Below are 27,295 nucleotides of genomic sequence, written 5' to 3'. Positions count from 1 at the left end.
CATAAAAAACATGCCTCTAGGATTTAAAGTCCGTTTTAAGAAAGACTAATTTCTAACTGGCTAGAAGTGTACTACACAAGGAACTCAACTGCAGTGTTACCCACTGCATTTTCACCTGGAAGAAACTGAAACTATACCTTTACTTTACCTTTGGGAACATCCCAGAAAAGACAAACTTGGCTGAGGCCTATCACTGAGCTGAAGATGTCCATGATACTTCTGACTCTTGTCAATCCTGCCACAAGCCCAGATCCCTGCAATTTGTCTCCCAAATGCTTACTCCCATCCCCCTCACCAGAGACACTCACTGTCACGTGAGCTAAAACTTCCTTCTCCCATATGTACCTGGTTCCAATTTGTCTCCCAAAAATATTACCCAATCTGTGTGCGCAAGCCTTGACAAACTCCGAGCAGTTATTTCCACTTAACACAGGGTGATATAAATCAGCAAGAGATTAGGCCAACATTGTTGGTTTTCCTCAAGTATCTTACCACCCTGAGTAATCCACCCCGGATCTTAAAGGATCTAAGGCAGAATAAAACCAGGCAACCTGCAACTCTTGGGCCTGCCCTAATCTGAACTAAAGAAACATGCTTTCTTCATCATCATCTTGACACGACACATCTTTCCTGTACCAACCTTGGTGCACCAAACTGGAAACCAGTATTGTGCGTTCCTCTGTCAACTGACAGCAGTACTGAGAATGATTACCCTTAAGATTTCTCTTGGACAAAACATGTTCCTCACATGCTTGTAGATGGCCCTTCTGTTTCTCATGGTGTTAACCTCTATGAAACAATTCTTCAGATCTCAGCAAGTGATAACATTGGCTGTCACCGAACAGATTTCATGAAGCAGGATGCTGATCAGGTGAATTACCTATTTATTTATTTACACCCCCAAAGTTTCCACACTTCACTTAGCCTTAATATCTCCTTTCCATGAGCTGGGACACTACTGGGAGAAACCTACAACATAAAATCGATTGACCTCTTTTCATGTAAAAAGCCAGAGAAGAAAAAAAGTATACATCTAAACTGCAGTACAGTCCTGAGTTTAAAGCCACCTTGGAATGATGTAAAAACTAATGTGAAGAGAACAGAACACTTTCCTTTGCAAAAATGAATTTTGAACTGCTTGTCAGATAAACTATACAGTTTTAAGACACAAATGCAAAACTACATCAGAACCTGCGTATAACCTATCTAAAAGTTAAATCCGGAAACATCAGTTCATTACAAAAATAAATTAAGTACAATTATGCATCCCAAGAATCCAGAGTCCTGCTGACAGCAGCAATGGGATATACTGATACAGCAGCAGATGACTACACCCAATTTCACTGTTTCTAGCGCTCATCTCAAAATATATTCCCTCTGATTTAAGCAACTCTGTAGAGAAAGTTCTCCTTACTACTACCTTCCTTCTTTTCAGTATGTAAATTCTCTGTAGAAACGACAGCAGTACTCTACAGAAGCCGAAATTCAGTGTGTTTTTGGATACCTTCTTAAGATACGATCATCATGGTCTGTCTTAAAATAGCAAATTCCACCTGCTTTAGCAATATGCTCCTGTGAAAAGCTATTTAAGAAGTGCTCTAAAGGTTTAACAAAACTGGCCTCTAAGATATTCAGCAAAGTGTCCTAAGTGTGTACCACATGCTTGAACGTCTTATCAGCGTACCAGTTTTCAGATCAAGCGCTGATCATCTTCAAATGTCCCACAGAAGACAGCATTAAAGAGAAAGCAGACTGTAACTTAGGGACAGTCCTTGCTACTCTCTGTTGAGAAGTAAAATAACTGATGCGACAGTATGAGTAAAATCATCAGTAGAACAGCATGATGCTCGTGTTCCTCTAAGATGAAACAATCTACCTGTTTAAGTTCTAAGAAATATCAGAAGTGAAACTTCTAAAAAAAGAATACAGTTACTGTATTTTGTAACAGTACTCAAGCTAAATCTTGTTTTTTCAATGAAAAACAAACTCTTTTCTCCCTTTAATAATACATTATTAAAACAGTACGCAGCTGCCACTTACCACTTAGTGTTTTTGACCGTATGGGAGGTAATCCCTTTTTCTGACGTTCTTTTTCCCTTTCCCTAGCCCTTCTTTCACTGGAATATGAACGAGATGACTTTCTCTTTCTTTCTCTTGATCTGGAGCGTGAACGTTTTCTGTGTTTACGCTTACGAGAACCAGACCGTGATCTAGACCTTCGTTTTCTTGGTGACCTACAAAATACTTAATGTCAGTATGCTGAGTTTTTTTAAAAAAAAAATAAAAATCTAATTTAGTTGTCTTAAATACAAACTTCAAGCATGAAACAGACATTTCCATTATATTCACTCAAATTGTTTCAGGAAACTTAATGCCATTAGTGTGAGGAATAGAACACACACCTTGAGTTTAAAACAAAACAAAACACATTCAAAATGTTCCATAACAGTATCTATTTTTCTGGCACAGAAAATCTGTCCAGCTGGCTATTGTTAGTTATTTTTGCCACCTGAACAGGTCTTAAAAATATAATGTAAACCATAGATATGCAAATTCAACTGTCATACAGAAAGTCTGCATCTAACACACAAATATTCAATGAACACTTTTTCCTTGCCAAAAACTGCTCATGACAGTTTTGAGAAATACAGAATTGAGAATGATAATCACTTATTGCAACTTTCTTTCAGAAAACCTTTGTTTACTTAATACAAGTTAATTATGAAACCTTGAACGAGATCTTGAACGAGTTCTTGATCTTGAACGAACAGCTGATTTCTTCTCTTCTTGTTCAAAAATCTCTTCTTCAGCACCATCCTGTCCTTCATCTATATCCATGTCCTGAGGTCAGACATAACAGATCTTCACTAACATTTTATAAATATAGTTACAATGTATTTGACTATATGAAAGCACACATCCATACTACTTATTTTAAAATCATCTTAGTATGTGTTTTCCTTTCAACTTCTGTAACCAAATTTAAAATAGTTTTACCTGTTGTTGAATATCCATTGAATCATCTACATTTGTTTCTGCTTCTAAGAACTGCTGTTGACTACTCCCTTGTGATGGTGATGCAGAGTGCTCTGAACCAAAATTTCCTTCTTGATTCTCCTCGGGGCTTGCCTAAATAACAATATACCACAAAAAGTCTCTTAATTCAAAATGCTTACTGTGTCAAAACGTAATACTACATGCAACCATTGTTCAAATATCTCAAGTTTCTCTTATTTTCCCACTTCCCATTGATGTGAAAGCTAAACTGGATGTCACTCCATTGCATTCCTTTCTTTGTATCATCCCTGATTACAAAACTTTTAAATAATTAATATTCCTGACTATAAAAAAAATTATTATCTATTTGCTGAATCAAAAAAACAGAATACACTATTTGTTGCTTAATTTGGCTAGCTTCCAAACAAAACTCAAAGGACAAACAATAGTGATGGCAGCCATATGTACGGTAACACTGAAAGGTACCCATTGGTCACCCATGCACACGCATTAATAAATTATATTTTGTCATTAATATAATGAAAATATTTCCAATAGTTCAATTGAACTAGTTAAAAAAAATAAATCTACATTTAACTCCAAACTTTCTTACAGTGCATGATTTAAGACAAGTAATTACTCCAAGATAAGGAAGGGTGTTGTGTCATTTATGTCAGCATGTCAATTACAAGTGACCTAACAAAACAAGCAGTTCTGAAAAAACACCAAAATTAAAAAACGTAAGACGCTAAATGCACTGTTGATTTCCTAGAGAAAAAACACTATATTTTCAAGTGCAGTGTACAGGCCATTACAGATTTTGAATAAATATCTGTGAGATATGAAAGAAACTCAAGAAATACAGGAAATGCAATGAAAACACTCAAGAAATGCTATCAGGACAATTTTGAAAAGTAATTTTAAACGTATAATCCAATATTGCAGGAAAGTATTTCAGTGATTCTCATTACATTTTCACTTTAAATAAACAAATGCTAGGTATTCTATCTGCCAGGAGAATGGAGAAATTTAGCAGAATGACATGTAGTACCAAGGGGCTTTTTTTTGGTTTATCTTCATATTTTTAAACAGATTATAATGTTTGCAGAAAAATAAAAAAATTCTACTATAAATCAGTTAATGCATTTGCCTTTTAACATTATCTGTTTTGTATCATTTTCCTTATTCTTCAACAATCTATTTCTTGATATCAATTCCTATATTTCTTGTTGTTCCTTCTGTTTGTCTTCCAGCCTCTCCCTCTGCTCCTAATCAGATGCTTAATTTTGTTTTATCTCTCCTTCTCTTTCCTTTAATCTTTCTCACTGATGCTTAAACATGGAATTAAAGAAAATCTTCCTCATAACATGCTGCAGTCATGAGAGAATTTCAGCAGAAGTTTGTATCTTTTAGCTGCTAAAACTATGGAAAGGAAAATAAAACTTCCTTTCCGTACTGACTAGATCAGCAACTGAGTGGACCTGAAGAGAAACAACTTCTGGACTTGGAATAGAAGATGAAATAGCAAGGGGTGACTCATAAACATTCTACTCATAAATGTATGGTAACTTAATTTCATAGATGAAAGTAATTTAAAACTCTAATTCTGCTTATTTTAAAACAAGGTAGGCATACAGCATTTTTATTTTCAAATTAGACAGTTACTTTTAGATACGTCACATCAAAAGCTCCCAGAACAGATGCACTCTTCATATTAAACACTAAAAAATGTTGTAAATTAAAGTCAGAAATTGCTAGAAATCCACCTACATCAAGAACTAGTCTGTAGCTATGTTGTACAAACTTTCTCAGTTACTGCACATAACTGGGAAATGAAAATAAAACATAGTAAAATAAAACAGTAGAATAAGAAAATAATACCTAGTGAAAATTACTGTTTTTCTAAACAATTAAAAACAGTCACAAATTCAAAACTCAAATGACATTCTTGATTAAAAGTTGAGCAACTGCACCTTTGCACAGGTTAAATCAAAATCCCCAACAGATGTTCGTTAAGTTTGTGGTCCCTTAGACTTCCTTTCAATCTAAAATTTCTATTTTACTGTGAAACTAGATCCAAATACTTCACAGAAAGTCTACTTTATATCTGGTCAGTATCAAGATAGAATAAACTTCTGGGTTTTGTTTTTGGGTTTTGTTTTTTTTTTGTTTTGTTTTTGTTTGGTTGGTTTTGGATTTTTTTGTGTGTGTGTTTTTGTTGTTGTTGTTTATGTGCTTGTTTTGTTTTTTTTTGTTTGTTTGTTTGTTTTTAAATAATGGGATCAGGAATTGGGATCCAGAGGGGAAAAGAGCAGGTAAATACCGAGGACTAACCTCAGAGGAAATAAGCCAAATTACTTCAATGTAGAGAGGACCCAATTCACATGTTTAAGAAGGAATCTTGGGTTGTCTCAAGCATCAGTTCTTAATTAACCATTTCTCAGGAAATAGGTGACTCTATTCTTTAGCTCAGATTCTTCAACAGAATGAGACATTTATTAGCCAAGACTTAAAGCTTGGTAGGGAAAATTAAAGTTATCTGCAATCTCTGTTCTGTCCTCTTGATGGTTCTGCAGCAGTAGCTTGCACACACTGCTCTCCCTTCACAGACAGAAGCATAATCACTTCAGTGCTCACCTTCTTTCTGACAGCAGGGAAAAAGCTTTCCCCCCTGCCCCAGATAGAGTTGAACAACCAAAGCACAGTCCATCTGTAACTCAGCTAAAGGGTACTCTTTCCTAAGAGAAGCAAAGTGTAAAACCCACACGTTTAGTTGTGATTTTTCTTTTCTGCTTTAAGCACTTTCTTCTTATTATTCCACTTACTCTGCAAGCTTCTGTTAGATGATCAGCCAGTGACAAAGACTTTCATTATAAGAGAAGTGACAGTAACAAGACAGTTTTTATGTCCTGCAGTATGAATTTTTTTATCAGTGGAGAATATAATTATTATGACAGCCACAAGATGGAGTTCTTACCTTTTGAGGCTGCTGTTGCTCCAGAAGTTGTTGTCTGAGATGTTCTAAATTTTGTTGCTGTAGCTGTTCAGCTAGTTGGTGAAAAAGTGAGTTGTTCACAGATTCTGGTACTAAAGGCCTAAAATTAAATAATTTAAATTAAAAAACCGCAACAGTTTTTCTCTTGGTTTAAACAGTTGGTAAACAGGTCTTCACAACTGAGTTCCAAGTTTAACTAAAAATGTAAAATAATGAAGACAAAGTAGCTAGTTATACCTTCTCTTATCATCATTATCACATCCACGCTAACTAACACCATAACTAACAAAGCATGCTAACTTTAAGATGATGTCAACAAAGTTTCCACACAGACTTATATTAAATATTTAAATGTGTATGTTTCATTAATTTAGTAAACTGTCTTTTCTCTTGCTACTGTTTTAGTATACTTATGCTCTGAAAGCAACAACATTTTCCTTACTATTTAATCCTAATGTTCAACTACTGTTAGGCAAATTTTAGCATTTTCCATAAGAAACATAGCTTGATCTTACAGTTGGGAAGTGGGAGTTTCCTTTTTAGGCTCTTCATTTTGTTCAGATTCTTCCCCAAAGTCAAACCTGTCCATCAGCTTCTAGGAGAAAGTAAAATAAGCGTTACTGAGTACTCCACACATGTGTCTCTATGTATATTTACTTTTCAAAAGAAAAATGCTCTTGTTTCTCAACTTTAAAAAGTCTGGCAAATAACCCGAACAGAAAATTAAATGCCATCCTTCTATTGCTATTAAACTCCTGAATGCATCAAATACCAAATTTTGTCCATGGCTTTCTTGAGCTCTGGCTGCTGTTACAAGTACAGCCACATGTTCTTTCCATAGTAATTAACAGCTAATTTGGAGGAAGGCTTAAATAAAGATTAGTTTTATGTAATGGTACCTTTAATGAGAAGAAATTACTATGAAGAGGCCAACTACTCAATCCTTTGGCAATCAGCAAACTGCTCTGCTCATATCAAGAGAAGACCTACAGTTTGATTACTTCGCAAAGAATTACTGTATTGTCACACACACGTGTCATTTAGACAACCTGAACTCCTTCAAATATACTGCTCCTTGAAAACAACTTCTCACATAGTCTGCAAAAAAAAAATCAAAGCAAGCAGTTATCATGTAAGAGGAATAAACCTCCAGAGGGATAAAAAGAAAGGTATCTGACAGGGAAAAATTTGGATAAACTTCCTGTTTTATCTGTAAAGACGCGTACACTGCAGTTCTGCTGAACTAAAAAAAAGGTTGGTTTGTTTATCAATTTTTGAACAGCCTAGAAGCATTTCAGTAGCATTCTACTTTCTTGAAGACAAAACTAGAGAACACGCATGAAGAAATACAACAAGCATTGTCACTGAGATTGTCTTTTTTCTGTAACTATTTATTGATAGAGCAGTGCTATCAAACCTGTGTCCATGCATTCTTATACTTTGGAAGTTTTCTGAAAAGCAGAGGTAACGCTGTACTACAAACTGCCATAACTTCTCAAACTCTGGTCTCAGAAGAAAAAAAGAGGACGAGAACAAAGGGCAGTCATCTTGAAATACCAAGGCAAAAATGTCTCCACTAACAAGCTATGATGATTCAGTAGCCCATTTTCTTTCTCAGGATCCTCAATTTACTCTCAATTACGGGAGTCCAGCAAGCAGAACAAAACATAAGTGACCTAAGAAACTGACCAATTAAGAATTTTTAAAACTATTTTCCCAATGAAATAATCTAATATATATGAAAGCAGGACTGAATATATCTCTGCACAAATATTGACCATCAAGCTTCTGTGAGATGGGATGCTAAAATCCAGAATAACTTTCACCATGTGCATCTAATTCATTTAAAGCAAGGTGGCTGCTGCCTTTTTATTTTTGTTCATATTGTTAGAATATTTTCAAGTAAAGCATTTGCTGCTCTGGAAAAAAAAAATGCATTTTAGGAAACAACCAGTCTCATCTTTAAAATACTATTAATTATCATGTATCTTCCATCATGACAAAGTAGAAAGGATGGTAACAGAATATGTATATTTCATGATCTGAGAAAAGGAACAAATTGAAAGTACTCAACAATTTATGATACACAAAAAGATTATTTAAACTGAGGCCAGAGAAAACCAAAGAACTTCCAGTCAAGACAGGCAAATGTGCAGCATGATTTTTGTTTAAATTTGCTTTAAACATTATAATAGATATTAAAGGGAAAAATCTGAACGGAAGTATCTTGATTTTTTAAATAACTTGTAACAGAATACTGTCTACAACAAAACAACAGAAATTAAAACAAATTAAATATTAGGATACCTAGGTTAACCCACAACACACAAGCGTATAAAAGTGAAGACCTTTCCATGAATGCTATACCTGTTACTTTAATTACCTAAGAAGAAAGCATGTTCAGAAAAAGCAACACGTATGATTAAAGACATGAAAAAAAGCTTTTTATTCCCAAAGGAAACAAAATTCTTCTTAAGGATCAGGATATTCCCTTCAGAAATTAAAATAAAAGGAGTAGGACACAAATGTATAGGAAACATAGAACAAAAATCTTTCTTTGCCATAATACAAGGGTACACTCATGTAGCAAAATCCAAAATATGCACATTTGGTGTTGACAAAAGAAAAGAATTTTTCACGTAATGTGTATTAATTTGCACAACTTACTACCACAAGATACTATGGAGACTGAAGAGCTTGAAAACAAAGGATTGGAAGAATCAGTGAATTTATTAAAAGTAGGGATTTAAAAAAAAAAAGATGGATATTTATGTATTCATCAGCAATATTTTTCTGCACTATTTATATCTGTTATCCAAATCGCCATCGTTGTATTATGGCATGAGAACTAAGCTTCACAGTTTTCTTAGAATCAGGACATGCACTATTTATCACAAAAGCTGTCTTTTTTTATGTCTGCCAACTCAGAACATTTGCCTTTTTGGACACTGCCTTCAACCACGTATTTCTATATTGACATCATGGCCCCATCCTCCAAACTCCATCATAAGTGTGTTCGTTATCTTCTACAGAACTACTCAACATTTCTAATTAATGCTTTCAGGAACTGTTAGATTCTCTAATATTGCTGCTGCAGCTTAAGATACTCAGGATTGGTTACTGTACCTCAGGTAAGAATAATTCATCTACTTCCACTAGATGACAGTATCTCTTCTGCCCCATTCTTCATAAATCAGGATCACAGGACAGTCCAGGTTTAAAGAGACCTCAACAGGTCTCAGTCCAACTTTCTGCTCACAGCAAGCTCTAGCTGTAAGCTCAGATCAGGTTACTCGGGGCTTTGTCCAGCTGAGTCTTGGAAACATCTTAGTTTCCAACAACTGAGACTGCACAACCTTTCCAAGCAACCTACTCCAGTGCTTGACTGTCCTCATGGGAAAAAAGGTTTTCCTTATACCCACTCCAAATCCTTTCGTTCCAGTTTGTCTGTTGTCTATAATCCTGCAGCTACGCCATGCTGTGAAGAGCCTGGCTTCATCTTCTTGCTGACCTTACCATAGGTGCCAGTGGGGCTGCTGTTAGGTCTCCCCCACAGCTGCCTCTGCCCAGGCTGAACCAGCTCCAGCCCTTACCATTTTTGTGGTCCTCCACTAAACTCACTCTTGTACAGGGGCAGCAAAACCAGCTGTGATACTCTAGATGCAGTCTAGAGTAGATGGGGATGTCTAGATGGGATTGATCATTTTCAATCAGTCATCTGGCTACACTCCTCTTCACACAGCCCAGGGTGTTATTGGCTTGCTTTGCTGCCAGGGTACTCTGCTGCTCCATGCTCTGCTGTTAAAAGTATACTTGTATACAACTTACTTTCTTACAAAGACTAGAACCCCAGAGATTAAGCAATCGTATGTCTGGTACTCAAACAAAGGCTGTTAACAGTCTAGTGCTGCTGTTTATTGTAGTGTTCTGACACCTTGGGTTTTGATGCTTGTATATTTAATAGTATCGTCACCTGCAACTAAGACATTTTGTGGTAAATATGAAACTACTGCAAGCTCTCTAAAATACACACAAACACTCCAGAACTTCAGAGCATCCTAGAAGATCACTAACAAAGATCCAGATTTGTTGTCAGGAAGCAAAGCATTCCCAAAACTTTTCCTCTTAAAACCATTGTGGTTTATAGTTTTTATTTTATTTGGGAATGCTATTTGGACTTTGTTACTAGGTTACTTTGAAGCAGGTCCAGTCTGTCCCTGTCGACTGAGTGCTCATTAGCAGTCGAAGCATATCTTTTGCTTTATCTTCATCCAAATTAATCTACTCTATGCATTCAAGATTGTTCTGCAGTGTGAAACAATGTGTGGTACATGTAAACAATCAAAAGCTTCACCTCAAAAGCATGCTTCTGATTCAAACTAAAACACTGATGTAGATGCTTCCTATAAAAGTAAATATTGCCTTTTTAGCACTTTATTAAGGCTGCTGTGTCTAGTAAAAAATTATACAATTATATAATAAGATTGAAGTGTCTAATAAATAGATTTATATAATTATGACTCAGTCTTCGGCTATTGAGAAGTGGGATTTAGGTGGCAGATATTAGTGCTGAAAAACCATTAAAAAAAGCAAGCAAAATTACTATCCCTAAAATTTATCATTGCAAAAACGATTGCCCATTAATACACACATATGAGTATGTACTCTTCTGTAATACCTAGATTCAGAAATCCTCAAACCTCAATAAAAGGAGAAAATAGGTTACATTAAAAAAAAAAAGAGGCAATTCTAAAACAACATGCTATTTCTGCAAATCAGCCTAAATAACCTTTGAGTAAAAGCCTCAATGGACTAACAAGACATACATTATCAGTTCATTCACAGAGACGCTACAGAACACTGAACAAGGAAATTGAGATGTATTATTATCTAACACTACTTGTATAATACAGAACTGAGGTACAGATCACATACTATAAACACAACTCTTCCACAGCTTAAAAAAAACAAATCAACACTATATACCTACTGAAAGCTTACAAATTATCTGTCACAAGAATTCTTTCCACAACACTTACCTTCGAAGTCCCAGAAATCACAATCATGTACATTCATTCTGCTGACAATTTTTCATGACAAGACTCCTGCATACTGTTACTGGCATAAACTAACTGAAGAACATCAGGCTGAATTCACTCAAGATATAAAAACATCTCAGAATGCCAATTCCTTCAATTTGCTACACTTAAGTTGTACCTATGAGTACACCTATCCATATAAATACTGGAATTGAAGCCTGTGGAATAAACCAGACTACAATGCCATATTCTTAATTACTTTTTGTAACTAAATATTAAGGGCATCCCTATTAACTGATGCATTCATTCCCTGTGATTATACCCTACTTGAGTTGACGGTTACAGATGTGATACAGCATGAGTACAGACCATTTTTTTTCATGACTTATTTTTACAGCTGCATTAGTTCCAGTAGTAATGACAACTCATAGACAATTTCATAGATTTGAGTATAGCTGAACAAATTCTAGAAATAAGATAAATTTTCCTAAAACTTCAAAGTCTGCACTTAAAAAGTTCTGAGCAGCTAATTGCCTGAAAAAGAGAATATCTGGATTAGGAAAAAAAAAGGGGGGGGTTGCTTCTCAGACTTCCTTATTATTTATTCACTCCAGGACAAGCCTACAGAGCTTATCTACTCACAAGTTGTTTCTTCCAAAGATATCGGAACAAGATTTATTTAATTTTCAATCTTTGAGTAAGAACTTCTTCACTTTTTATTCTACTGACATTATACTACTATTACTATAATTGCCGGCATGGTTATTGCCACCTGGCATTCAGCTACAGCAGTTTTCTTAAACGCCTGCATTCTAGTTTTAGGTTTGGTTTTTTTTTTTTTTTTTTTTTGCTAAGACACACATGTATGTCGCAACACACTCAAAGTTTCTTTACTACAGGGTTTGTTTGGGTTTTTTACATTTTGATTTTACATTTACTTTAAAAAGTGTCACATGACTAGTCTGAACTAGTCAAACTTACTACTTCACTCACTATCACTTTGTGGCTAAGATTAGAAGTTTTCTTGGCATTTATAACATAGGAAAATTATAAGTCCAATCATGTTTTACTCTTCTGGGAAAACAGCATATACAAATTTCTGCATGTTTCCCTTGCATTACCTTGTAAGAAACCATTTCCTACCTCAGATCCTAAACACAGGAAGGAGGAAGAAAAGACATGCTCAATTCTCACCGCTGCGTTACAAAGGGTGAAAAAAACCATGTTAACAATCGCTTAACTTTGCTAAATCAAATCTGTTTTCATACTCAATGACTCTTATGGGTCCCTTTCAACTCGAGATACTCCATGAAATGCCATTTAGCCCTAAATCAATATAAAACTAATATTTTCATTTATACTACTCTCTCTAGATGTTTATTTTTTATGTTTTCAAGATAGAGCATTTTATAGTCTATTCATGTATTTTTAAAATCTCTGAAGTCAAACAGTAAAATCCAAAAGAAGACTCTTTCACTTACATATTTTAACAATAAATATTTCTTCAAACTTTTATTATTCTACTTCTACCTTATTAAAAGAGACACTCTGTTCCAGCGGATTTAGTGTGTTAGCAGCAGCAGCTGCAGCTGTAAGTTGTGCTGTCAGAGCCTGTAACTGAACGACAAGACCAGCATCAAGGGCTTGAAGTAGTGATGGCTGAGGTTTCTGCTGCTGTATCTGCAGTGTCTGTATCAGTTGCTGAAGCTAAAAGAGAAAAGATAACAAATGCATTACACAAGAAAATATTTTTTAAAAGCAAAACACAAACTAGTCTTTTCCCCTTCCAATTAGGAAAAAAAATACTCAGGAATGCAGTGTCATCTAACCTATGCTATTATTTCATCTTAATTTGTTTTAATTTACGACAAATTTTGTTCCCACTTACTGGCTAACTTGTTTTCTGTGGCTGATAAGACATGCAGATGGTTCTTCCTCCTAACTTGCTCTGACAGGTTGCATGATGACCAGTCACCACTCAGGATTTCCTGCTTTCTAGGGTTCCCCCTCTTCTGTTTCTCCAGTTTGATTCCTTCTGACCTGAAAAAAATCTGTTAGCCTACTCCAGCTTCCTAAGGGCCCACCTACATTAGGAAAATCTGTATGATGTAACAACATTTGTGTAGAGAAAATAACTGCACTGTTGCAAGTCCCACTTTAAGCTGATGCAACATGTCAGTATGAAGAGCTTCCACTAGCATTTCTGCATTAGTCACAAGGAAAATCTCATGCTGAAACTCAGATTTCCGCTGATAGAATGCGATTCCCTTGCTATGTTAACAAAACATAAAAAGCAAATTAACCAGGAACTGGGAATATAATTTGACTTCCTGCCATGGCAGAGACTCTGGGTTCTGTATAGCACTATCTTAGGATAAAAATTGCCTCCATGCAATGTTGAACCAGAAGCAGCAGCTCTGGGGCAACAGACACGCAATAACAAAAAATTATGTTACAGTAAAAACAAAGTATGGGTAATGCCAAAAGACAGATGTTAAAAATATTAAAGATAGTGTTGGGTGTTTCCAGATTCTCCAAAAATAGTTTTGGGGGGTGGTGTGGTGATTGGATTATATTGGAATGAATACTAAATGTTATCAGAGAAGGAACTTTCAGAAGTGTAGTGAATGGACATTTCATCAGAGTGTATCAGGATACTCTAAGAGCCTCTTCCTTCAAATCTAGAGGAGGAAAATAAAGAAAAAAAGAATATCTTCCATAGTTTTTTAGAACAAATGTACAATCCAATCGCCTTGTGTATCTTAATTTCCTCACCCTTTTCTAACAGGAGTTGTCCAAATGAGGAAATAAAAGGCTTTTTCATATGCAGATCTATTCATCTGTTGAATAGAGATGCTCCCATAAAATTATACAGATCTACCTTAACACAAAAGGAAAAAATACTACCCCTATGGAAGGAAAATCTCCTAAAGTACCATGGAATTAGAGGAAGTAGTCCTTTGACCCTCCATGAGGTAAACCCCCAAAGCCTTACCTTTGGGCATTTCTGGAAAAAAGGTTGAGAAAATCCAGGTAGTTCAAACTATGCTGACTTAAGTCCCTGATTACCTTTACGTTCATATTCTACCTCCTCATGAGGTTCACCACTGAACTCCTATAGGGTTCAATCCCTCCCTTCTTACTAGGGCTCACCAGAAACTCTACATAAGTTGATTAGATTGATCATCTTTTCCACAATGCATCAAAAATGTATGGTGCTTCTTCAAGATTGTTTTAGAGTTACCTTCTGATAATGTGAAACAACTCTTTCTGTTCTTTAAAAACAGTTATACAGACTCCCTATACAACAGAGCGTCTGAAGATGCTTCAATTATTGTTCTGCCTCATCAAGAGCTTTCACTGACTACTGCAACAGGCATAGTTGAAGAGCTCCCCCCTCCCTTCTTGGCCAACCCACAAAAGATGAGCAAATATGGCTGGGCCACCTCGTGCATCGCTCCAAGTAGGAAGGAATCAAACTGAAGAAGCAGAGATGGAAGCCCTAGAGTGGGAAAATCCTGGGTGGTCACCATTCTAGCTGTTTTCACATTCCTGTTGGTTACATCATTCTTACTCTGCCCTCTCCTATGTCTAGACTCTCAATTTACCTGCATGCATTCTCAACCGTAAAACACAATCTTAAGATGAAATCAAGGACTTTGGAGCTTGGGGGACAGGGGGGTCAAGGAGTGGCTTGGAGAACAGGAAAAGAGATGGACAGGAAGGAAGTAAATGTTGCAGTTCATCTACCAGTCCTAAAGATCTGCATGTACATATTGTCTACTCAGTCTGTCTCCACACTTCTGCTTAAGATCATCTTTCCCTTTCCCAGATTCGATTCTCCTCCTCATTTTACCATTTTGAGCTAAATATCCAAATGTTATTTCTTTGTGTTGTCTTTAAAACTCTACTTCTCTTCTCATATTCATAATCTTTTTCTTTTGCTTCATTCTTTTTTTTCCCAGAATACTCTCCAGCTAATAATCTTTAAAATTACCTTACTGCCTTTCCATATATTTCCCATTCTCACTTTACATCCCTTCCTTGTTTAAGAGCTATTCCAGTATCTTTCCTCCACGTGTCCCAAAGTATCCCACAAACTCATTTTGTTCTGCTTTTCAACCACCCATCAATTTCCTTCAGTGTAATCTGATGAAAACACCCCCTCTGCTTGAGTTACGAACAATTACAGACTATGCTTAGCTGAACACTGTAAAACAATCTCACTAAGTAAAGTTGTTATCGTCAGCATCAGTGCTTTGTAACAGTTCACTGGTGACTGCTTCTCACGCATGTATAAGAATTTTTGTTTAGTACCCCAGCAGGTAAAATTCTATTCCCCAGTCCAACTAAAAATCATAATGCCAAAGTTATGCTGGTGCCAGAGTTCTAGCATAAACTGAAAAACTATCATCTACATTTTTACAGAAAGTCGATCGTGCGCACTCAACTGATGTGACTGCAGGTTAAGAGGACAAGCAGTTCAATGCATGCTGCACATCAAGTCTCTTTTTTTGGAGTTGAGCATTTAGAAACTGAGGAACACAGCCACTTCTAAGATCTTATTTTTGAATGCTGCAAACTAAAAACCGTATTTAGTTGATGGAAAGGTAAAGAAAAGAATCAACACACAATGCACTTCCAGAATGAGTACACTCCTATTATATAATTCTGTATAATGTTAAGCTTCTTGGGGCATCCAGCACAGAAATATACTTAAACTGGCATTCTATTTTACACCTATATCCATGAAATCTTAATGCTGCTCTTGATTTAGTCATCTGCAATACCATAAAGAAAATAAAAGTATGTATTACAGACCACCTTATCTGAAGTCATGTTCTGCGATACTTTTAAAGGAACAAATAGGTTGGTTACAAAAGGTAACAGCAAGTTTTACTTTACCTGGAACTTACTTGTGATGAATACCCTCATGAGATAGTTAACATGGACACTGGACACAAAACTAAGAGATACTCATGAAAACAGTATTCCTTAAGTGTACCTTAAAAACACAAAGTATCAAACAGCGTACAGTGTAACTGTCTACAAAATATTTACCTGTTGGCCTTGAGGACTCTGCAAAATCTGTGCAACAGCAGCAAGTGTATCTGTATTAGCAATCTGAGATACCCAAGGATCAGGTAAACTCTGCACCACATTGGCTGGAGTAACTGGAGTCACAGGTGTTCCTAAAAACAAGAAAATCCAATATGCCAAAATATTTTAACATACAGACTTAGAAACAGCCCTAGAGAAGAAAAAGAGCTGCTGTTATTAAACACTAAGTAAACGCTGTATTAACATCAGTTGAAACCATTTTTCTGACACACACATAGAGCACAGAAATAAGACTCACAACAATATTCCTCAAGTAGCAGGATCACTTTGTGTAAGTGTAGTCCACACTCTTTGAGGGAGAGGAAAGTATGTCATTGGCTGCAGTTTATATTGTCAACATGTTTTTTTTTCCCTTTGAAATCATCATCTGTCAGCCAACAAAAGTAAAGGAGTACTGCCTGACATTATCCAACAAGCTCAATCCTATGGATAGCAAAAAGATACTGATGTATCCTTTCATTTCTCTCAATTGTGGCACCACTAATCAACAAAGATTGTATTAAGTGCTGTGTTGGGTTTTTAACTCTGTCAGTGGTCTACTGTTTTGACTTTCAAGTGCAAAACCAGGTCCTATTGCACTGTTACTCAATTTGAACATATTTATAATATACAGTTAGAAAGTAAACACAACAGGCTGCCTCTTGTCTTCCCTGTTTCCCTGATCTAGATGCTGGCTATAACATATTTCTTTCTAGCATTCATTTGATTTGTCCAAAGGAAACCAGTGAGATTTTTCAGCATGTTAACAGCCAACATACCAAAGTTGACACAAATGTTTTGATTCAAAGTATGATTTTAATCTGTTTTTGTTTACCTGGTGTATTGTTGCTCATAGCAGCTGTAGTGCTGGGTAAGACAGGGGTCTGGAGAATTCCCTCCTGCCATATCCAGGAGAGGCTGAATAATTTCACTCTTGAACACATTATTCTTCTGCCATAAATTTAGCACTCTAACAATTTTACTCTAAAATGAAGAAAGGATAACAAAAGACCCAAGTCATGCTTATCTTTCTTGTTATTATCAACTATGGAATTCTTAACTAGCAATGTCAATCTGTCTAGACTGAAGCACCTTCAGGTTTACAAACAATAAGAACCATAGGAACAGTTATACTGGGTCACACCAAAGATGTCTAAGCTATGAACTTGAGGCTGATCCTAGGCAACAGAAAAGACACACTATGCACATAGTGACAGTCTTCACTCAACAGAAAATGAAATCTATTTAAATAAAACTTTTACTCTTGGAAGATGGTATGGAAGGAAAATTATTTTAAGGAAGCGTTTTAAAACATTACTAATAATTAAACCAAGAAATTATTAGTCTCCTAAACTTTTATTGTCAACACATACGAATTCAATTCTGATCTACCCATGAACCAAAATTATTTACGTCCACTGAAAAACGAGCACACACTAGTAAGACTGCTAAATACTTTTATTAGCAAAGCAGCTCAATATTTTGCAAGTTCTCTTGAAGTGAGGAATTTAAAAGTTTAAACTGGAACACAATTCCCTATTGAAATTACATAGTAATATCAAAAAATGTGGATCATGGGGATGGGGAAAAAAAAACACAACAACAAAAAAACCACTAACACTTCATACAATTCCCTTAGATGTAACTCACTGTTGAGCTTGCATTTCTATTGCATTTCTATTCCACAGTTTTGATCGGCTCCCAAATGTTTTCTTTTCTAAGCTTCAGTTCTACTGAAAGGCAAGATTTTGCTTCATTTTGAAAAGTTGGATAGAAACATAAGTGATAGAAAAAGACATCTTGCTTCCTGGGGGAAGGGGGGGGGGGGAAGTTCCTTGTATTATAAAGAGAAGAGTTTTTCATAGGATCTTGTGTTTGCTTTCACAAAGATGGTTTAATTATTTACATTCTATAAAATATGAACACAGAGTATTTAACCACAGTGCTTAAACCAAAGAAAAAAAAGTCTGTTTGCCCAGACCTCCAAGAGGATACTTTAATAGAGAGAAGTGCTGAATTTTCACTGCATGGAAGATGTAATTTTAGAGTTCCTTTAAAGAAATCTCTGAAGGCTTCCATTCAGCATTACAATATGTGAGCCTTTCTTCTATGAAAATTTGTTAGTAGTCCTTGATAAATCCATCAGAGGCTGTAACTTCTCTCTTCTATCCAGAACAGGAATATAAAACTATTTCTGTGCCTCCACATCTATCTCCCCATTGCACTTTCCATGGCTGAGCCAGAGGAAGGAATCATTGGGGTTTTTCTGTTACTTTAAATTAAATACTACTGTACTACTTCTCATTTAAAAACAAAACAAATACCACATTTGCTTTATATAAAAGATAACTGTTGTGTTTCCCTGTTATGCCTTTTAATCAGATTAAATATCAAAATGCTAGACAACAGGTATATATCTTAGAATCTCTGACAGGACAATTTTTTGCTGGGTCAGATATACGGTAACTACTTCACATCAAACACCTCTAATGTGATATATTATTTGCCATGTACTGAAACATCACAGGATAAGTGGCACTATTTCTTACCCTACAATAAATTTACTACATTTTTTTTAAAGCTAGGCACAGAGTACTTGTGCCCATCTGTGTGCCAGCTCTCCTCTTTCAGTAAGTCAGTCTATTTCTCTGTTAATATATTTCCCAGAGTAGTAAGCTAAATAATTATACAAAACAAACTAATACTGCTTAAGGAATACAACTAAATGAAGAAAAACAGAAGTTAACTATCATGCCTATATATACATAAAACACTGTAGAATAGAAGCAGTACAAGTTGATCATGCAGATAACCTAAAACCAGACTGGAAAAATGTCACTTAACTTAAATAACATGTTCATCAGCACCTCAGAATTCAGTTGCAAAAGAGGAGACAGACATCCCTAGCAGAGTTTTTCCAACCACTTCAAATTTGCAGATCCCGACATATTTTCCTAACTCCTCTAAAAAGGCAGCAATCCTAAGACAACTACAGGAGACAGGCAATGGCTGAACTTGCCTTAATCACCTTCCATGGATGCCTTGGGTTTTCAGATCTTTGGTTGAAAAATACAGTGGGATGGCACGCAACTAATTCAAAGAATAACCTACCTTTCACTTCCTGCAGTGTTCTGCCTTCACTTACTACTTCACTGACTCGATTACACAAATTTATTCGGAGATGAAGCCCTTAGTATTTCCCATCTTTTTGTAATTTTTTAATTCAATAAGAAGAAACTCTAGCTATTATAAGATCAGTGACAAATGTGAAGGAAGTTAAACTGCACTCTACTATCTCCAGCCATCTTATAAAGATAATTTGGTAGCAATCTTGACTAATGTGGTCCAAGGGGACAGCTGAACTACTGGGTCAAACTATTCAAGTTAGGCCTTACGTAGCTGTTGATTGATTCAGTATCAAAGGAAAGATAACTTTTAAGACACTTCGCTGTTTTTCTATTGCTCCTTCAGTCCAAAACACACTAGCTTCAACTGAACATACTGCTACCAAGAAAGGTATGTATTCATTGACACTACACAAAACCCACTCACTCATTTTCTCAGTGAAGAGGGGAAGAAGACAATAAAAGACTGACTACAACTCCCAGTCCTACCACATGCCCCCTTAATTTTTTCCCCATCAAAATACATTAACTCAAATCCATTCAGTCTTCCTGAAAGCCTTTCCAAAAGTCTAATTAATCTAACTGCATGTGTCTTCCCTCATCCCTACACTCCAAGAAGCAAAACAGAAGAAATACATATAAATGTGTAAGTCTATAATTTGGTCCACTTTAGCAAGCAGAAAGTGAGATCAAAATCTTTATTCTTTATAGATAACATACTATAGATTGTTTTAATTAGAAAATGCCATAAGTGGTTTACCTTGTCATCCCCAGGACAACGGTACAAGTTCTGGAAAGTGCTGATGATGTTATTGCTAAATCTTGGAGCAAATACATCCTTTTCTTGTCCAAACTGATGCCGGGACTGTCTCACAATGGAGTCAATGACATACAGGCCAGGTACCTTGTATTCTGGTTTGCACTACAAAGTATGATAATTTTAAATATGCATTTGTGAAAAATAACAAAAAAACATTAATGGCAGAGTAAATATGAACAGTCCTCTCTAATTTTTAAGTGGATCAAAGTATTACTAAAATGTTCTCTATTTAATAATTAGTCCTGAAAAATGAAACTCTCTCAGAAATAACCAACCTTTAATGTTCAAATTATCACATCTATATCTATCCTGCAAATACGTAAATGGTTTAAAATCAATTTCTTACCACTAAAAAAAATTAACTGTTTAGAATGTAGCTTACTAAAAAGTAGCACATGAACCATATATCCTTTTTAAACGTACATGTCTATTTTAAGAGAACAGTATAAAGCATGACCGAATTCTTAATAGTACATTAGGACTAGCTGTAAATATAAGCCAAAATATTTTTGTCCTTCTTTATGATCAAAGTTAACATCAAAGTTAACATTTGTTTACTTTATTTTACATTGGTGTAATTAGTGTTTTGTATATCCTCCCCCTGCCAGAACAAAACCATATTTATGTGGACATCTGTTTAGTTGAGAATATACTAGTGATAGTTATTTTAGAATTCTGGACAACTTGCACAATTTCCAAACAGCATGGTGTTTATAAAGCTCGTCTGCTAACTACAATACTAATTACTTGGGTAATTTTACTTACTTAACAACTAAAGCTAAATTTTTTGTCTTTTAATTGCAAAGTAATTATATCAGGTTACTGGAACCAGTTTTAAGGCAGAAAGAAAAGTGATATAAAAATATAATGAAGTCATCACCAGAATATGCTATGACATGGCCTCACTTCATCAATACCAGTTGTATACGCTTATCACATAAGGTATTATGGAAATCATGGGACAGTACACCCATTCCCTCTGTGGTCCAGGTAGCCTATAGACATATCATGCAACACACTAAATTCATAATCTCTAATACGCTGCCAAACAAACTCTTCAGACTATTAATTTTATTACAGCCTAGATAAAACCCTCCTGTTTTGAAAAGTGCTGATTGGCTACCATTTGCAATCTTGATAAAGGGTTTATTTAGGGTCTGAACATGGTTCATGGTATTTAAGTATGGCATTCTTTATTTTCAAGAACGCGTGTGGCATCCTCCTAAGAATAAGCGTGATTAAACTTATGAAATTAAAATCTAACGGGACATAATACACTGTCTTCAGAGAATCACTTCAATGTATCGTAGCTACTGAAATTTTAGCTAGATGATTACCAAAATAAGAGTATTCTGCATACAGACAGACACATCTACAACTTCTCACAATATTCAAATTAATAAAACCCACAGACATTTAGTAAGAAAACTCAGCAAATATGTTAGTGGAGTATTTAAAAACATGGCACATACAGAAAGCAAAATATGATAATTCATATAATACAGATGATATAAAAGACAATAAAAGTAAAAAATTAAACAAGAATTGCAGCTGGGGCAGTAATCCTGCATATCCCCACTCTCAGACGAAACCCCTTTTACGCAACAAATATTCACTTATTTTCTGAGTGAGTCTAAGCAGTAAGATAATTTGATTACTCAAAGAAATTATTCAAGACTTGCTCTCTCAGTGGAATATCCTTTCATATACGAAATGTGGTCATTTGACCCATGAAGCAACGTTTTGCCAGAGAATAAAACAGTCAACCAAAACAACAATAGACCAGCGAGTTAAGTGTCACAAAACAAAGAATGCAACAGGCAATTGTTTCACCTGAAGTTTCAGTAACCTCATGAGATTATTTCTGAATAAAGAAAATATTGGAATAGTAAAGAATCAACAGTAAACTGAGATTGCACCAATGTCACACCGGACAAGTCTATGGCAGATTTTAATGGAAGATGCAGTAGTCTTGAGCTTTAACTTGAAGTAATTGCTTCCTGAAAAATAATCCAATTATCTTCCAAACATACAACTTAAATCCATAAATATCAAATGGCTAGCTTTCATCTGCTTATATCCAATTCTACTAAAATAAGAACTATTTGATGTTACTAATAATTTGTGTTTCACTAGTTTGTTCATGAAATACCGGAAAAAAAAAACCACATCAAGCCCACCAACAGGAAACATCTAATCCAGACTGATCATTAACAAGGTTATCAATAATAACATGCATCTGCCTTCTCTAACCAGTAATGAACAGTGCAGAACTCCCTCATCAAGTAGCAGTGGACACTGAACAAATATATGTGAAGATAACCCATGCTCTTAGTAGCTTGCGGAAGCGTCACAACCAACCAGTCCAATTTTTGACAAACTGCCAGTCTTTCATTCAGAGTATCAAATACTCTCTGAATACAGAATTGCCAATCACAGCCACTGCGACTAAAAAGCAGTATTTGGAACTCGGGCAATTCTAGATTAAGTCCAGGACATGAAACTGCAAAGTGCTACTGATCAGAGATGGATAAGATGTTCACCTCCTCTCATCCTCCTATGTCCACCTGTAGTATTAAACAGGGATCAGAAGATATTTATCACTTTTCTTAGAGCTGGAAGAAGTCAGAGGTGATGCTCCAAAAGACAACTACTTGACAAAACACGAGTAGCAATGGTAAAGTATTCTACTAGTCTTTACTAGTGCAATGAAAGGAACATATGACACCTTTTCCACATAGGACTGATGTTCTAGTACTGAAGTAATTCATTCATGAACTGTTCTGAGACAGTTAAAAACACCAAGCTGAAACTGAACCCCATTTACACTGTCAAGCCACTACCAAAAGGGACTGCAGCATACACTGGGCACCAAGGTAATGAGAAAGACAGGTTACTGACATGGGGCAATCTGGACTGCTTCGTAAAATGAGCAAAAGAAAAATTGCATCCAATATGAACAGGTTAACTTCTCTAGCTTGACTGCCAAAATAAAAAGGCAATTTGATCACAGTTTCCTCCTATTTACAAGAGGAGAAGAAATTCAGTACCAAAATGACCAACTGAACAATTGGGTACAACGCAGACAAGGAGGAAAGACTCACAAATTGGAATCCATGCATTTCCAACTGGAGGGAAATGCAGTTTTACCCAACAGTAATTGTTGCAAGAAACCAAAATACAATAAAATTCTCTGTTATCCGGAATCTTTAAATTAATACCGCATCTTCCCAAGAAGTAATTCCAGTCTAGGTATACAAGTATTTTTGGTTTTAAATTACTATCAGGAAACACTAACTGAAATGCTACATCTCCTGCTACCTAAAAGATGAGGCTGAATGGTCATCTTCCCTTCAGCTTTAAAATCTATGGGAAAACCTGGCAGAAAAGCAAAAGCAACTGTTACTCACCAAACCACTGTCAATTCTTTTGCTGTTAGCTGTTTACACGGGCTACACTGACAGTCTCTTTTTAACATTAAATAAATGCATACAGAAGTAGTCCTAAGACAGTATCCACAGTCACTCAGATCAAAGTATATCATAACTACAAAATGAAGACAAAGTATTTGTCTTTCTGCATCATGGATTATGATCAGCTACTGATTACTAAGAGAAACTGAACGTGACTAAAAACTGAAATAAAATAACGTGTGATCAAAATATTAATCCATACGTGTACCTAAAACCCAATGGTCTTTGATAATCTGTAATCCAAAATGAGGAAATTTTTCCCAGTGCTAACACAAAATACCCATGACTGACTTACCTTTTGAATGAATTTCTCAACACTCTGTACAACGTGCTTGTAGAACTGGAAAATAAAATAGTATTTCAATAAAGGAGAAAATCTGAAGATGCATATACTTGTTCAAGTCATGCAACATTGACAGTAAAACCAGAATTAGAAACTCTGGTTTATTAACCAGCAATGCAATACCTACATTTAAGTATGCTGCCTGCCTTAGAAGATTTAACAGCGTATAAAAAAAGCTAATCTCACTTCTTGCCTTCTGAAGGTTTTTCACATAGAATTTTTTTTTTTAATACTGTGAGCTTATTTAGTGAGAACTAAGAGAATAATTTAATTGCTTCTTCAAAAACATACAGTTATTTCATTGTACATGGCTGAAGATGTTACCCTAATGTTACTACACATAGGACTTCTCTGTATTTCCTTTGTTTTCCAAGTGTTCACTTTAATAACCTAAAAACATGAGTACAGGAAGACTTTATAACATCTACTGAATACTTTTTCTTTAAAATCGGCCAGTTTTATGCTTTGTTTTTCAAATCTCACTTATCAACACAATGGCTGTGTATCATCTTAATAACTGCTCTACACAATTAAATGTTATTGAAATAATACAAGTGGAAGTAGGATTTCTAAGTTAAATACATGATAAAACATTGTGGTATTATTTGTTTAATTTATAGAACCATTTACTATCATTTCCTACTTGTTTATGTTTGGTCTAAGGTTTTTGGTCTTTTCATTATACTGCAACACATAGACTTTAGTTTACATGGACTTCTCTTATTTCAGAAAGCCAGTGAATTTTGCTTTTCTGTCATCAAATTGCTCTCTTTCCAAATTACACAATACACCAATATGGATTTCATTATCTGAAAACATATCTGCATTCTCAGCAAAGTACATAGGAAGAATGGAAGTTCACGGCTTTTTTGCTTTTATCGTATCTTCTTTTTCACCTCTCCAGCTTTTAGTGAATTCCCATTCATTTTAAAGCTTAACATTAACAGCATACTTCTTCATTTTTCAGTGCCGTTTTCTGCTGCTGCATTGCTGTTTGGCAATTAGTTTTACTTTGCAGCAAGAAAAGTCTTTAATTAGTGTACTAATGCTAAAACTTAAGCACAACTTGTATCCAAGCAACAAAAAATAAAATCTATGAACAATACCCATTAGAAAGTACTCTAGGAATTTATAAAAATGAAATAAAACTTAATAATTGTATTGATCCAAAGGCACACATATCTTACATTTGGTGGGGAGGGGGGATGGGGAATTGTAGTTTTATATTTATTCATCTCTTCTCAGGCAATGCCAGTGTTTCCTTTTTAAACTGAAGGAAAAAAAACCCTGTCTTTCAGATCTGATTGAAGAATCTAGTTGGTATAATTCTTTCTCACATATGACAACCAGCAAATGAAAGTCACACAACAAATTAAGCCTTCTGCTGCACTCCTGAAAATCCTATCAGTATCACATTTGAGCATAACTTGGAAATTGTACACACTAGGGAGGTGGAAATTTCTAAGGCAAATTCTTTAAGCTATTCAGTTATTTTAACACAGATGAGATATGCAAAAGGAAGTAAAAAGTTAGCCAATTTCTTACCTTTATAGCCTTGATTGCTGCCTTGGTGATCTGTGTCATTTTAGCTTTAGAAATTGGTGGTTTATAATCATTTAGCGAGTACAACTGTCAAAAAAACCCAAACAAAAAACAGTTATCAGAAATATATTCTGCAGTTGTAAGCAGTATAAAAAATCCATTATCTTTCCACTAGAAAACACCACTTTTAATTTTCATTGGATTTTAAGTATATATTACAGTAAAAAAGGCACTCCCATTTAAGAAAAAAAAAAGCCCAATAAAATATAATGTGAGATCAAAAATGCTTAAGAGAGAACAGGTTTTCCTTTGCAATGGTCACTATATACGTAGTTTTACTAGCACTAAATACAGCAGACACCTGCAGGTGAAGTTACATAGGAAATACATACGATACGCAAATACAGTAGCTCTTACTAAGTTTTTCTTTCTAGGGCAAAAAAATTAATATACTTGACCACTTTTATGGAAGCATAACAGAAGCCTAACCAAACACTTACTATAATCATCATCAAATGCTTGCTCGCTCATTTTTTTTTCCCCACTAAACGAAAAAAATCCAGCCCAGTGAGCATGAGCATGTAGCAATTTTGCCACTTAAAACAGTAGATTTGGAAAAAGTATAGACTTCCTTCATTCACTGCGTTTACTCAGAGAAATAATATATCAGAAGTATTACAAATGCTTCAGCAAAAATCCAGCTGGGTTCTCAATTTTAAACACAGCTTTGTCAAACACGGTTTTGTAACTTCATTAATATCTAACCACCAGAACAGCCACAGTACACAGGTAGCAGAGTTTTCCAACAATTTTCTTCCAGGATGCAGCAATAACTCTATTCTTTTTAGCAGCACATGCATCTCCTAGCAGAAGCAATCCAGCATGATGGATATTCATCAGAAATCTGCTACATAGTGAGAACTGTACATGAACTAATTTCATAGCTGTGACTGATAGGTGGTAATTGGAAACAACTCCTTCTTTCACACTGAGTCAGGACTCCATCCTCCAAGGCTATTCACTTGCTGTGGAAAACCTCTGATCATTCACAATACCCAGCTTTGAACAAAATTCTGCCCTAGGTGTTAAGAGACATGGGACTGTCTAGTATTTGCTGCTTTCATACATAAGACTAGATACAAAATGCCAAACCAGTTTTAAGGATATTCTTGGCTTAACTTACATTGTATTTTTGTTTACAACACACATTTAGAAGCATGTTAGGTCAAAAGTAGAGTCCTGTAATGGGAATGACCATCCACAGACAATTTTTTACTTCCTTCCTAAAGACAGGAAGAATTGGAGTTTTTTCATAAAACGGTCATTGAAACAGAAACGAAGCCAAAAGACCCCTCTCCTCTCCTACTACACACCCCGAGCAATACCATATATTGAGCTAGATTTAATATCCATACAGATATCAACAATATCTCTACCTCCTAAGATTCATTCAATTTTTGGCAATCTGCTAGCTCGGAAAACATAATTCAGAATTGTTTACATTTAACGAAGTAAAATGCAACAGTAAACAGGATCACACAGTGGAAAGGATTAGCCAATCTTAAGTATAGATCATGCTCCCCAAGTTGTTTATAATAATTTATTGTTCTGAATCTAACAAGTAGATATTCTTCAGTTGTAGTTGAGACAAGGATTTCTTCTCCCTGCAAGCATGAGATGCTTTTTTCCTATCCTTTCCTGTCAAAACCAGTTTTAACTAAAATTTTGTACAGTTGTCAAAAGACAAACTGAAAAATACGGGCTGGTCCAAGCATAAGTATCTGTCTTCTCAGCTTGAAAGCATTTCCACTAAAACAGTTAAATTATAACCAGTTCACAGCTAGACATCCACTTTTAAAGC

The 27,295-nt window shown here is 35.4% G+C and overlaps 1 protein-coding gene across 1 annotated transcript in view; it reads right to left on the bottom strand.

Annotated features, from left to right (window-relative positions):
- SCAF8 (SR-related CTD-associated factor 8) overlaps positions 1–25,518 on the bottom strand; it is a 35,919-nt gene extending 10,401 nt beyond the window's left edge. The window contains 12 exon segments of the mRNA XM_009694561.1: positions 2,041–2,234; positions 2,729–2,841; positions 2,998–3,129; positions 5,975–6,092; positions 6,508–6,587; positions 12,562–12,738; positions 16,093–16,223; positions 16,967–17,016; positions 17,018–17,115; positions 20,017–20,178; positions 23,845–23,889; positions 25,438–25,518. Coding sequence (XP_009692863.1) covers positions 2,041–2,234; positions 2,729–2,841; positions 2,998–3,129; positions 5,975–6,092; positions 6,508–6,587; positions 12,562–12,738; positions 16,093–16,223; positions 16,967–17,016; positions 17,018–17,115; positions 20,017–20,178; positions 23,845–23,889; positions 25,438–25,476 — 1,339 coding nt within the window. The 5' untranslated portion in view covers positions 25,477–25,518.
- Between the last annotated feature and the right edge of the window lie 1,777 nt (positions 25,519–27,295).

The sequence above is a fragment of the Cariama cristata genome, unplaced genomic scaffold (assembly GCF_000690535.1).
Source record: "Cariama cristata isolate BGI_N322 unplaced genomic scaffold, ASM69053v1 scaffold7752, whole genome shotgun sequence".
NCBI classification, from domain to species: Eukaryota; Metazoa; Chordata; class Aves; order Cariamiformes; family Cariamidae; genus Cariama; species Cariama cristata.
The sequence above is the reverse complement of the archived record's forward strand: the minus strand, read 5'-3'. Positions and strand labels throughout refer to the sequence as shown.